Raw genomic sequence first — 13,831 nt, forward strand, 5'->3', positions numbered from 1 at the left:
TACTTGCATTTTTGATTTTATTTTAATGCAACTAAACGGAACATTTCATTCTAAATTGTATCCTGAAAATGTCCGAGGTAGAATTCATATTTTTTAAACAAGTATTAATATTTTCCATAGTAATTGAATAAGCTTTCAAATTAATTTTAACATACCCATGTTCATATTTCCTTAATTAGTTTATCCTGCATCCAAATTAAAGTATTAAACATGCTTTGTAATATAGATATGTCATGCACACAGTTTACATGTATATACTTACATACAGTTCAGTGCGAATATTTCCTCCTTCACAATTTTTGTTTTATTTCTTTATGACACATTATAGGTGATTTATTGACCCCCTGATGTATGCATGTGAGGCCATATTGAGTGCTAAATTGACAATTAAGATAAATTGTTATCCGATATAGAAAAACTGTAGTTATTAAAAATCGGATTATGGAGGTGACTGACTTAAAAAATGGCTTTCTAACGATTTCTATCTTTGCACAGGAGGTATACGTAATAGTTATTGTCCATATATCAACATAAAATTGAGCAATATTGAATAGCAGTATGGTTTTCTTACCACTGACAATTTCAAACCCCCTCATAAAAAAAAAAAATTATAATAGCAGGTTTAATGACGGGAATGGATCCATGATAAAGGGCGGATTCAGGATTTCTTTTTCGGGGAGAGGGTCTCCATAGACTCGGAATTTTTTGACAAGCAAAAAAAAAAAAAAAAAAAAAAAATCCAAACAAACAACCAACCAAACAAAAAACTCCAAACAAACAAAAAACGGCCTTACCAAAACCTAAATATAAATAAAATCTTATTTCATGGCGGGGGGGGGGGGGGGGTTCTGTGTAAAAGACGACATTCATTTTTTTTCTTTTAGATGACCCTCCTTACCTTTTAAAGGGATTCCCAAGGGGGTGAGTCCAAGTTCATTTTTTTTACTTATACATCAAAATAATTCAAAGGGGGTTATAGACCCCCTGATCTCTTTAGATCCGCCCATGAAGATTTTTGGTTCGCGACGGCACGTGTGGATAGTTTATCTTGGAAGGCCTCAGGCATTTTTTAGGGAATCTTTTTTTTTCTGATTTCTTTATGATAGAAAAATAGCAAATAATTCATTAGATTGTGATATATTTTGTCATGTAAGTTTCTTCCCATCATTCGATAAAAAAAAAAATGAACAGGAAATTGTCCACTTTCCTTTTTACTGGCGTCCCCGAGTCGTGAACTTCCCGGAAACTCTTCGATTTTGTTGAGTCCTTCTTGAGAATTTTGCTGTCATAATTAAAATCATATCTTGCAATTTGCATATTGCTATTGCTGTTTGATCTGGCAATTAATAAAATAGTTGATGATAGTATAATTATTGAGATGATTTTATTTTGGATTTTCATATCATAAAGCTGTATCCCATATAGTTACTATATATATATATATATATATATATATATATATATATATATATATATATATATATATATATATATATATATATATATATATATATATATATATATATATATATATATATATATATATATATATATATATATATATATATTGAGAAAGATGGTATAATTGTTTTTAATTTATTATAAAATACGGGGACACACACACATATAAAAAATGCGTCCCTAGGTACTATTAATAAAACAGTTTCACGGTTTAACTCCTTAATTTTTTTTGTGAAAATGGATTTAAATTAGAAATCTCGCAGAGGTAAACATGTAGAAATAATTACCCTCTGTTAACTTTAAGAATGGCACCCTTTCACATGTTTTGATACTATAGTTGACGCTCAGTTCCGAGTCTGTGTACATAGCTATAGAACTTATAGTTGATGCCCCCCCCCCTTCCCACTGAAACATAAAGTTGCAAATACGCATGTTTTGCTCTAATATTGACAATTCAAGGAATGCGGGACAAGCAACAAATTGCTAACGATCACTATTATCCTTATATACAATACACTGCATGCGACACCTGGTGGGCCCTGGGCATTTTTCAACATGCTGTGTTATTTTGAAGATGAATTTTATTTTAAACGCCAAAAATGTTTTACTTCTCTAAGTATTTCTTATTTAAATAAAATAGAAAAAAAATTGTATGACAATATGTAATTCTTTACTTTTCATTCACAGGAAACCCAGAATATGGATATTTCTTAATGTGAATGCGTTCATAAGTACAAGAAATCAGTCATTGAAAGTTCATTCTTATTTTCATGACTTGGCAAGTTAAGGTGTTAGGATTTTGTGATCGACATCCGATCCATAAATTGTCAAACATGTCCACATGAAGAGCCTCTGGACGTTGTACGGATATTTCTTCATCTGGACAAAAAATCAAGGAAATAAACACCCCAGACTTAGAAATCATGTGAACGCGATTATTCATACAGTCGGAGATTAAGATGTTTCCAAATTTGTCGTGTGTTATGTATTTTAGGTCCATTTCTTCATTTGCTGAGACAGAGGGCGGTCGCTCGTATGTAAATAACTTCTTTCCAAAGGTGTTAAGTGCTACAACACGGCCTGAAAAATGGCTTTGTCGGTCAATAACACACAGACTTCCATCAATGTTTTCTGTCAGGCATGATGGGTAATGAAATATGAATTTCCCAACATTCTCTTCGAACTGGAAAAAGTTCAAAACTTGACCTGTTTTTGAAATTCGAAGAATACCTCTCTCCGTATTTTTAGACATGTCCTTTGAATAGCGTTCACTTGCGCATGCGTATACGTCGCCGTTCTGTGATACTTCCAGACCCAAGGGAAAAAGTTTTCTTGTATCGACAAACACGACGCCCTTGTCATCGACGTGTTGAACATCATACGCACGTATTTCGTGAATACTAACAAAGGTCATCAAAACCACAGTGTTCTCTTTCGTGAAGGCAAGACTGTACACGAATCCTTTGTTAACTTTATATTTTATTGCGCTCTTATTTTTGCTGTGTGGGACATGAAGTCGAAGTGTTGAGGGGGTCTGGACACCGGACACCCACGTTTCGTCCTCTAACAGGTTCCTTAAAGTCGAAATTGTCCCCAAACTTATCTGAAAAACGCCGTAGAGTTCGAATGCAGGAACAACATGGCAATCTCCAAGAATATTTAAATGTTCACTCTGTGCCAGGAATTTTGATTTTCTAGCTGATATTTTATTTTCTTCCAAAGATCCTCGGACATTTTTCTCGTATTTGCTTTGCAGTTTTCTGTATAATTGAATATTTCTAACCATATTCCCATCCTTTTGCACATTTACAATATTCTGCAAGTCCTTCCGCGTGCCTGATAAGTTTTCTAAGACCTTCTTTTGTCTTTCTTCTGCTTTTTTCAGATCTGATTCCAAAATCAGTAAAAGTTGGTCCCTATCTCTGTCAAGCCTCTCCTTACAGCTTAAGTAATGACCTTGAATTTCAGATTCAGTGAGGCTGTTTAATTCCTGTATCTTTTTTACACTCTTTTCTGCGCTTTCACTTTCTTTTAACAAAACCGCCATCTTTTTTTCTATCTTTTCGTCTTTGATTTGCAGAATCATTTTACTACAAACTTCGTGTAGATCGGATAAATCTTCGAAAGTGTGACCTTTGTGAGTTGATACTATACATTTTAGACAAACTAGCTGATCACATTGGCTACAGCTTGCTGTAAATGTCTGTCCGGTATGAAACTGACATGCCTCGAGCTCTTGATCGTCTGGTGTCATATGCTGTATGTCACCAACAAAGTCCGATGTCTCCTCGTGTGACATATTTTTATCCGTTTTCACTTTTGTACAAACCTGTAAAGCAAATAATACGTACATGTATATTTTATCTACAAATAGTTCATCCATTAAACCACAAATAAGGCCTTTGTTAGGAATTTGAATACTTGTAATGTCCCTAGTCAGTATTTTATACATTTTACTGAAGGAATTAACAGCGTTTTCACACAACAATTACCAAGTAAATAAATACATTTACACAACTTATAGTAAGGATATAGATAAACATGTGTACACTTACCTATTTCAGAGGCACATGTTAGCAGTGATGTATACAGTACGGACCAGAAAATTGATGTGTTTAAGCTCTGTATACATATTAATGTGTTTCCCGAACTTGCGGAAATACACACTTCAGTGTGATTATTCCAGTATAGACATTATAGCTTAGTTTTCCTCTCATTCAGTTCACTAAATTTAATGTTTTTTCTGCAGTTAGGAATGAAAATATCCAGACGGGAGCAACCCTCCCCCCTCCCCCCATAAGACTCAGTCATGAAACTTGCTTCGAATTCTGTTTGTTTCTTTTCTTAAGAGTCTTATTTCGGGGAAGGGGTGGGGATTAATTTCTTTACATACAACAAGTGCTTTTCCGCCAACACTTTAATTAATATATAAATTCTGAATATTTATTTATCCATTTGCTTAATGGTAGACCAGTATATTTTCCCATAGATTCCACATCTTCATTCTCTAATCAATATACACGTATAATTAATGTAATCGACGAGCCGGTAGAACGCGGGGTGGGGGGGGGAGGGCCCTCCCCCCCCCCCACACACACACATTTTGATGTTATAAGGTCCAGCATTGGCAAATTAATTACAGGTTGTGGACAGTAAATTAGCTTTTTTTGCTTGTCAGATAATTTTGGGAAGTTACCCCCCCCCCCCACACACACGCACAAACCTTGATCGGAATAAAATATCTAACTGCATGGGAAAATAATTACATGTCGGAAAAAATTATCCTGTACGCTGTTAGTTTCAGATTGAATGATTCACTTGGTTTTGCATATAGGGAAAAGAGTACCAATTGTTTCCCATAGAACATATACAAACCTTATGCCCTCCTAATTCCTGGTATTATTTGAAACTTCATCCTAAGCACTTATTAAAAGCACTTAAAAAATATACCGTGCCTTGGCGTATATATAGAGGTTATTTAATTATGGTTCCAAACCCCAAAAAGAGAGATGGAAAGTAACCGGATGGAAATTTTATATACCTGCACCATACATCAGACTGTCTGAGGACATTCACAAGCATCATATGGTTTTGGAGACTCCGTCAAATGCAGAAAGAGGAGAAATGCTTAAATGAGTTCTGGGTGCCACGCCCCCTTAGGCCAAGGGAGTCGAAGAATGAAAATTTTCCAGAGCTACCGAGAATGAATCAGAGCAGAAAGTCCAATTTTGAATAAAGTAATGACAGTAAAGCAATATTAATTTTCTCAAATATTCTTTCCAATGAACTATAATTACTTATACATGTATAATATCTCTGCTACATGGCTAGGGCGGGGTACACATTGCATACTATTACATGTAAATACATGCACGGTCAAATTAAATGCCATATCAGCATTCAAAAGAAAAAAAAAATTAGTAGCATTAATTAAATTTTAAAATTCTCTCTGTCTTGCGAGATAGTCTAAGGGAAGTAACTCTAATATCTGCTCTCATGCTCTGTATTGTTGAATATCTACTAAGGCTGGCTAACCAAAATTCCCACAGACTGCCACATCTAAGAAAGACAGCAGAGATGTGGACGAGGTCAGGCGACTCCACCAGCAAGAGAAACCAGGCTGAGATGGACCATCTGGCGTCCGAAGAGAGGTTAGGTCTGGGAAGTAGATTGGGGATTTGTACTCGTTTTCCTTCACAGTGACGTGTGTTACATGTAGTAGCTCAACACATGCAAAGAAAAGTTCTCCGATTTTGACACTGCATGATAAACTAACAAAAATCATTTATGTAATTTACGCTAATCACAGACAATCCCCAAAGACAATTAAGAGCAACAGCTTTGAGGGGGAGGGGGGTTTGAGGGGGAGGGGGGGGGTCCTATGGACGCGAACAGATGCTTCGATGTTTTCATCTTACTCAGACAAATTTCATTCGGGCTTGTTTCTCTCATTGAAAAGCATCAATCAAATTGGAGTAGACAGATAATGTAAACAGAAAGCAATCGGCAATCCTCGGCTGATTCCGCTACGCTCCATACAAACAGTGTGCTTTCCCGTAGCTGCAGTAGGTCCCGCAAGATATCAAATGAAATTTGTCGTTGGGGCAACGGCAACGTGTTGACTCAGGACCCCTGATGTTGTGAAGACGAGTCGACATATGAATGGAAGTAACTACATATGTATCGTTAATTGATAATATGTCGTCGATATATCTAAATGTCGACTTGAAGCCATAGCAAGTGTTTTCTTCATCTCATGTAGAAGTTTTGAATAAATTCTGCTTCATATGAATACAAAAATATGTCTGCTAATAAGGGGGTCAATTGGTACCCATGGAAATTCCAACAGATTGTTGGAAGACCTGATCTCCAAAATCTACATAGATATTGCAATCAGAAACTCAAGCATCTTTTCAATATCAGCTTCAGAGTACGTGTGTATACAATCAGAATATTTTCTAACAAAATAACTTTGCAAATGATCAATGACAAGGTATGTAAACTAAGTATATGTACGAGTTCCATTTTTTTTTTTAAAAAAAAGCAGCTGTCTATGATGTCAAAAAGCCTGGATTTTGATTTATCGTGGGGAATGGTTGTATACATAGTTGAAAAGTCGTACGTTTTGATGTTATTGATTTTATAAAAATTTTGGGATTTCAAATTTTCTAAAAGTTCCTTTGAGTTTTTAAGTATCCACATCTGATTTACACTTCTTCTCGAATATACTGTTGTAGAGTACTCCGGTCCTGAAGTTTCTCTTTTACTGCTGTAAATATTTTAGTGAGGAGTAAAGAAGGAGGTTTGGTTTGGTTTGAACCCGCTATGTATCTTTGCTTGCAAGGATTTTTATGATGTTTTGGAATCCAGTATAGGTATATTAATTCAAATTCATTTTTATTGTTGGGAATATTAAAAATATTTAAAAAAAAAAAGAAGCTCATTTTATTCTTAAATTTATTTATGATTTTTTTTAATGTCTCCGAAAACTATTTTCCTTTTCGCACTACTTTGTTTTACAAAAATTACTGCCTTCATATCCCTAGCTACTTTGCTTTCTAACAGCAGAAGAAAAGTTCAAAGTCCAAGTTTCGAACATTCCTTTGATTTTTTTCCCTTTTTACTCATGGCCATAGGAACAGGGGGTCACTTGGGGGGGGGGGGCGTGCCCCCTAATAGTTTTACCGATATACAGATTACTATAGTAAACATAGATACAATATGCTTGTGCCCCTCAATAAAAACGTCTGATGACCTTTTTTTTTTTTTTTTTTTTTTTTTTTGCTTGTCAGGAAATTTTTGGTAGTGCCCCCCCCCCCAACTGTCAACTGAAAATGTATGGCTGTGCCCCCCCCCCCAACTGAAATTGCTTCCTACGGGCCTATGTTACTATTTTTTAAAAATAATTTATAGGCTAATTATTTTTACTATGAGCTCACATGACGTAGAATCTATCAACCCCCCCCCCCCCCTTTACAAAAAAAAAAATAAAATAAATAAATAAATAAAATAAAAAGCGTCTAATTATTCTATTGACGCTCTGTTTCCTAATTTTTAATTTAAAGTCTGTAAAAATTTTCGATTCATTCCTCAAAGCCATTGTCATCGGGAATAACAAGGATTAGCGTAAATACATGTCTATATTGAATTTCCACTTTTAACGAGTTCACCCTTAAAGCCCGAATAAAAAAGCCCTACAATTCTTGGCATGATTTAAACCTATATAATGTCTTTCTAAGTGAAATATCCTATTGAATATTTTTTTATTTAATGTATCTATTTACTTTTTTATATGTTGGTCAATTTTAATTCAACAAAGTAAAATTTACGGTGTTCGATATAGTGGACGAGTTGTCTTTAATTTGTGTCGGGCTCGGAAATCCGAAATGTTTACATAAGGTAAACAAACAAAACAACAGCATGGTCATCTATGAATTTGAAGTTTGAATTTATGTGTATCATCAGTGTATGAATTAACGTAAGCATTGGGAAACTTTTGTCACAAGTATTTTTTGCGTAAATTGTAAGTGTCACTACAATCAGTGTGAATTAGATTACTGTAGATCAGGGGCGCCAGTGGCTACATGCTTGACATGTATGATATCAGGATATTGATCATGAACATCATTACATGACTGTGTAGGCAGGTCCAGTACAATCAGTACATTTAGCTACGTAGCTAAAATTACCTACCATAGCTTTATTTACCTACATCAGGTAGCTTTATTTAGCCATTTCAAGGCAACTTTTCACAATTTTGCTTTTTATTTTAAAAAGACAAAAAGTCGCAAGTATCTATTCTAAGTATTATTTAAAAAGCAATCTAACGCAGAGGTAGTTTTAACATTGCTGCATTTGAACACTTTTAAGGAAAAGATGTATTTTCATTGTTTGAGTAACTGTCCACCACCTTGAGGAATGGATAAGTATGATTACTTCACATTGTGCTCATGTTAACCAAAACTGGTTTTCTTTGTTATTTCACTCAAGAAGTAACTGTTAGGTCACAAATTAACTGTTGTATCTAACCCCAAAACTTTTAGAACTTTGATTGCAATTGCGCAGAAAAAGACACATCTCCAAGAGTGATTTTTTCATGAATTGTTTCAGATGAGTTCAAAGTTGAAAATTATCACTGCATCAAAGTGCAATTTTCTGTACTTTCTGGGATAAATGCAAATTCAAGAAATAAGTTTGATTTAGTAGCTAAATAAAGCTACTTCAGGTAGGTAAATAAAGCTATGTAGGTAATTCAAGCTACATGTAAGTAGCTAAATCTAGTGATTGTACCAGACCTAGTAGGATAGCAAATCATGCAGAATTTATTTAATTGACTTCTTAGAAGCAAAGGATGATAAGAAGCCATTTACATGTACACGGATAAATGGGAGGTACTACACGTATAGTGGAATTCGTTCCTTTCCTTGTCATGGGTGGATATTGGGGGAGATACATTGTACCTTGATTTTCAATGTTATGACACCCACTTGCATTTAAATATAAGACATAATTTTGGAAATCTTTTATTAACTATAAAAAATTTTGCATCTGAAAAGAGAAAAGAGAAATTTAACATTAATTATCATACACTCCCTCTATCTGCAGTACTGTAGCAGACTCTGGTTGAGAAAATTCGGACAGATAAACCTGTTCATTGTGTTTGGCTCATGTATGATTGACATAGGATGTTCAAATAATGCTCCAATCACACACAAAAAAATGAAATGACCTCCTACTTAGTTAATAAGCTACCTGTGTGACTGTTCTTTTTTTTTTTTTTTTTTTTTTTTACTTTTGAGTTGTTTAATTTCATCTCAAAAAACAAGGCTAATTTCACAAAAATTGAGTGCATTTCAAAGCAGAAGTAAATGAGAGATCCAAGATTTTAACTTTAATTAACTCCTTTTACATTATAATTTGATTTTCTGTATTGTCAACTTTTTCAGGTAGTCTATCTATTTAAGAATATTGTACTTAAAGCATCATGAATGAAATTGAAGTTTATTCAGATGATGCAGTTCATATTTTACAAGTGGAATAATATTCAAGATGAAAAAGGTGTCTTAAAAAACAGTGATCAATCTAAAGCTTGTAAATCTGTAAAGTATGTGAACTGTGAACAGGGCAAAAACACTGGCCCCCTTGAAACACCCTTGGTGGGATCAGGTGCCTTAGAAGAGTAAGCTTCCCTTGTTGGCCAGTTATCCCCTAGGAGAACACATTATTGATCAATTCAAAGTTTTTTGGGGGGAACAGCATGGAGGAGAAGTAAGGATTAAAATTGCTCAGTATTGTAGGGAAATAATTTTTGAAATTACAAGTAGATCCATCATCTAACAGTCACCAAAATCTATAATGTTCTATTCATGGTTTCTTTCAATCTGTCATTTATAGACTATTAATTTATTTCAATACAATATTACTTGTTCATGTGCAATATAAAAATTTGGTTTATATTTTAAACAGTGTGTTTGCCAAAAGACATAGACTTGCAACACCATTGCCATGGAAGATTTCAGCACACAGTCTATGGTACAAACATGTTCCAATTGTGCTGGGGACACAGAATTCTACTGCAAGACATGTAAAAGTAATCTATGTCCACAATGTAAAGAGGGACACGTTATTGATTTAGACACAGTATACCATGATGTGATATACAGTGAGAAATTTGAATTCATCCACAAAGCAGAGACTTGTGGAAGACATCCAGATATGATATATGATATATATTGTCAGTCTTGTAAACTTTCTGTCTGTAATCTTTGTACAGAACATAAAAATCATGATAAACTGGATCTTAAAACTGCATATAGAATAACCCGACAAGAACACAAAGAAACCATTCACAGAATCAGAAGCGAGATTCTCTCTAAGAACCATATTCTCTTATCAGGAATTCGAAAACAGAGGAAGATATGGAATGCAAAAATCTCAGACATTCAATCAGTAATGTTCTTAAAAGCTACAAGACTAAAGGATCTCGTTAATGTCGTGTTGTTTAATGCTAAAACAAAATGTAATCTCATTTTGATTCATAGATTGCAACATCAGAAGAGAAAACTAAATAGACTCCTTGCCAATGTTGAGCACTATGAACACAAGTCTGATCAGTTGTCTAACAAACCAGTAACCTTTCTTTTATTCTACAAGGAAACTTTCATCAACGAGATCAAGGAAACTGTAAAGCTAAAGCAAATGCCTCTTCTCTCAATGAATGAGGAATTAAACAAAGATGGTGTGCTTCTGTTACTAAAAGAAATCCAATGCAACACAGTTAGAACACAAGTAGGAAATGAACAGCTGCTGAGAATGATGACTAAGGCTGACTTGCAGAAATCAGTCAAAGTCACAGATATAAGTTATGGTCGTCATATTTCTCTTGTGACACCGAATAAATTCTGGGTCAGTGATTGGACCAACCTCATCTTGACAGACACATCAGGTGAAACTCTTCAATGTGTAACAGACAAAGATGAATCTGGGGGTGTGCACACAGTATCAAATGCTGGAGAACTTATCTATATTGACAGCAAAACAAATATCGTCAAAATTCTAACAGACAGCAGAACAAAGGTCAAGTTAATAAAGATAATTGATTCATGGAGACCCCGCAGTCTCTACTTCTCTTCTTTTTCTGGAGATCTGCTTGTTGGGATGAGTAGATACTATACAGATATAATAGGCAAAGTAACTCGGTATGATAGCACTGGACAAGAAATCCAGACTGTTCAATTCAACAACAAAGGTCAGCCTTTGTTTGGTGATCCGAAGTACCTCACACAGAACTGCAATGGAGATATTATTGTGTCAGACTATATTCTTAGAGCAGTAGTGGTGACAGACTCTGGAGGCAATCATCGGTTCTCTTACACAGGGCCTCCATTAGGTTCAGGACTAGTACGACCAGGATCGGGACTACAACCAGCAGGAATCTGTACAGACGGGCTTTCACACATCCTGGTGTGTGATACCTTCAATGACACAATACATATCATTGATAAGGACGGCCACTTCCTGTCACTTCTGTTGACCAAACAAGAGAGTATAAATAAGCTGTATGGCCTCTGCTATGACTACAAAACTCATCTTCTCTATGTTGGTCGTGGGTCATCAGATTGCACTGACATAGTGTCTGTATATAGATACATACAAAGGCAATACATTTTGACAGGTATGTATTAATTACTTATCCACTAATTAATTAATTAATTATCTATTTAGATTATGCACAGAAAATGCTACTATTTATAGTGTTTAAGTATATGTAGTTACACAACTGTATTCTGTAAAATTGCCCCCATACTGTAAAACATTTTTTTTTTCATTTTGATGAGTTGGCTATCTATATGATTGAATATTCATGATGACTGTGTCTTCTGAATCATACTATAAGAAAAAATGTTCAAGCACTTTGAGCTAGGATACTACATAGATTGTTATACCCTTACTAATATCTCATTATATGAATGCTACAGAAAAAATACAATCTGATGAAACAGTTGCAGTCCAAATATTTTGATAAATGTCCAATAAATCAGATATTATCATGATTATGAAGAGAGGTTCGACAATTTTGAAATTGGATGGGCTACTGTGCAGATCTGAAAATAATAAGACCACTTACATCACATCATTAGAAGTTGTTAATTTTAAGATCTAATTTATGCATAAGTTGTTAGTTTCCAGAACTATTAATGCACGTAAGTCGTCCATTCATATAAAGCTGGCAGCCCAATTTTCAATATATAAAGTGTAAAATAACTGAGTATCAGGTTAAAATATATTATGATTCGTTGGATCATCAGCCAAAATTGTTTTACTCAGGCTTTGGCTTCAAGCAAACTCTTGTCTTAAGGTCAGATGTCTACAGGTCAGTAACTGCAATGAAATTAAAAAGTTATTTATGATATATAAGAAAAATAAATTGTTAAATATATAAGAGATATTTTTACCACCTGGATTCAATTCCTGCACAAAGTGCTAGTAAATTTTGTCTACTTTTTGCTGTAGAATTACCAGTAGAAAGGCATTGTTTGGTACTCACATTTTTAGTACTTTTTTATTGATAAAACAAGATGTGTTTGTGAAACACTGATACCCCCGTATGGCAACTTAAAGCGAAGGTTAAACTTTCTCAAATGCAAATCAAATATGTTGGTACCCAAAGTAAGGTCTTATCCCGAGGAATATACCTGTGAAATATGAAAGCCCTAGCACCAACCATTCAAAAGATATGGCCAAACCTGTTCAAGTTTTTCAAAAGTAGGTCAAACTCCAAAGGTCAAGGTCAAAATGGTCAAAGTTGTTGGTATCCAAAGGAAGGTCTTGTCACAAGGATTACAAGTATGAAGTATGAAAGCCCTCACACAAACCGTTCAAAAGTTATGACCAAGGTTAAAAGGCCAAGGAAAGGGCAAAACTATAAACCCCCGAATCTTCCATACCGGTGCATAATAATACTGCATGAAACATTCAATTCAGAATTTGAACGTTATTTTATATATATGAACATGTTGAAGCCATAGTACTTTTCCCAAATTATTTATTTTATGTATTTTATAGCAAAGCATTGCCTATTTTTTTCTTTTTAATGAAAAATATTTGGACATATATTGAGACAGCCTCTGCCAATTTGAAAGGACCCTTCAATCCTTTAGCTCATTATGTATTAATTGTTTTTTGTATTAATTATTTTGCAAGAATGATTTTTTTTAGATGATGACAATTGATAAAAGTGTCAGGCAATTATTTTAAAGGTGAGTAGGAAAAAGGTTATAATTATTTCATTTTTCTTTTCATTACAAAAAAAACTATTAACTGTAAAGTATATGCTTTCTTTGAGGTAAAACTACATGTACATTTTCTGGTCGCAAAATGTTCAGAAAAAGTGTGATATTTATGTTGCTGATGTTTCTTAAGTAGGCTTTATGAATATTTGTTTGCTTAAAGCTTGAAATTTTTTCGGGGGTGAGGGCAAACAAATTTTTGTTAATAATCACTGCACATTGTGAATAGACTTTAAATACATACATTGTACTATATAATACTTGTGTTTATATTTCTTTAAAATGCTGGTACGTGTATTTTGTTTACGTTAGATGAATGTATGTAAATATGGTTATGTGATTGATGTGTTCTTCAGTAATCAGCATTTTCTTTTTAAAATACTTTGCAATACATTTGATTTGTCAACACTTTTGAAGCATAAACATGTAAAATATATACAAATTGTTAATATTAATTTTTTGACACTTTTAATGATTATCAGAAAACTACCACGCTGATGCATACACAACGTAATTTATTTTATCAATTTGAAATATTATACATCCTATGTCAAATTGCATTTATTGAATTTTGAAACATG

At 34.1% G+C, this 13,831-nt stretch overlaps 2 protein-coding genes across 2 annotated transcripts; one reads left to right on the top strand and one right to left on the bottom strand.

Moving 5' to 3' along the window:
* Positions 1-2,109: 2,109 nt before the first annotated feature.
* Positions 2,110-4,084, bottom strand: LOC133176099 (uncharacterized). Its single transcript, XM_061311270.1, has 2 exons — positions 4,017-4,084; positions 2,110-3,790 (listed from the first exon to the last, which is right to left on the bottom strand). Exon 2 carries the CDS (start codon positions 3,758-3,760, stop codon positions 2,207-2,209), a length of 1,554 nt encoding a protein of 517 aa, XP_061167254.1. The 5' UTR covers positions 3,761-3,790; positions 4,017-4,084; the 3' UTR covers positions 2,110-2,206.
* A 5,849-nt stretch (positions 4,085-9,933) lies between these two features.
* Positions 9,934-13,220, top strand: LOC133176077 (uncharacterized). Its single transcript, XM_061311247.1, has 2 exons — positions 9,934-11,635; positions 13,180-13,220. Exons 1-2 carry the CDS (start codon positions 9,967-9,969, stop codon positions 13,191-13,193), a joined length of 1,683 nt encoding a protein of 560 aa, XP_061167231.1. The 5' UTR covers positions 9,934-9,966; the 3' UTR covers positions 13,194-13,220.
* The last annotated feature ends 611 nt before the right edge of the window (positions 13,221-13,831 follow it).

Source organism: Saccostrea echinata, unplaced genomic scaffold, assembly GCF_033153115.1.
Source record: "Saccostrea echinata isolate AGI-Se365-2 ecotype Australia unplaced genomic scaffold, CSIRO_AGI_Sech_v1 ptg000065l, whole genome shotgun sequence".
NCBI classification, from domain to species: domain Eukaryota; kingdom Metazoa; phylum Mollusca; class Bivalvia; order Ostreida; family Ostreidae; genus Saccostrea; species Saccostrea echinata.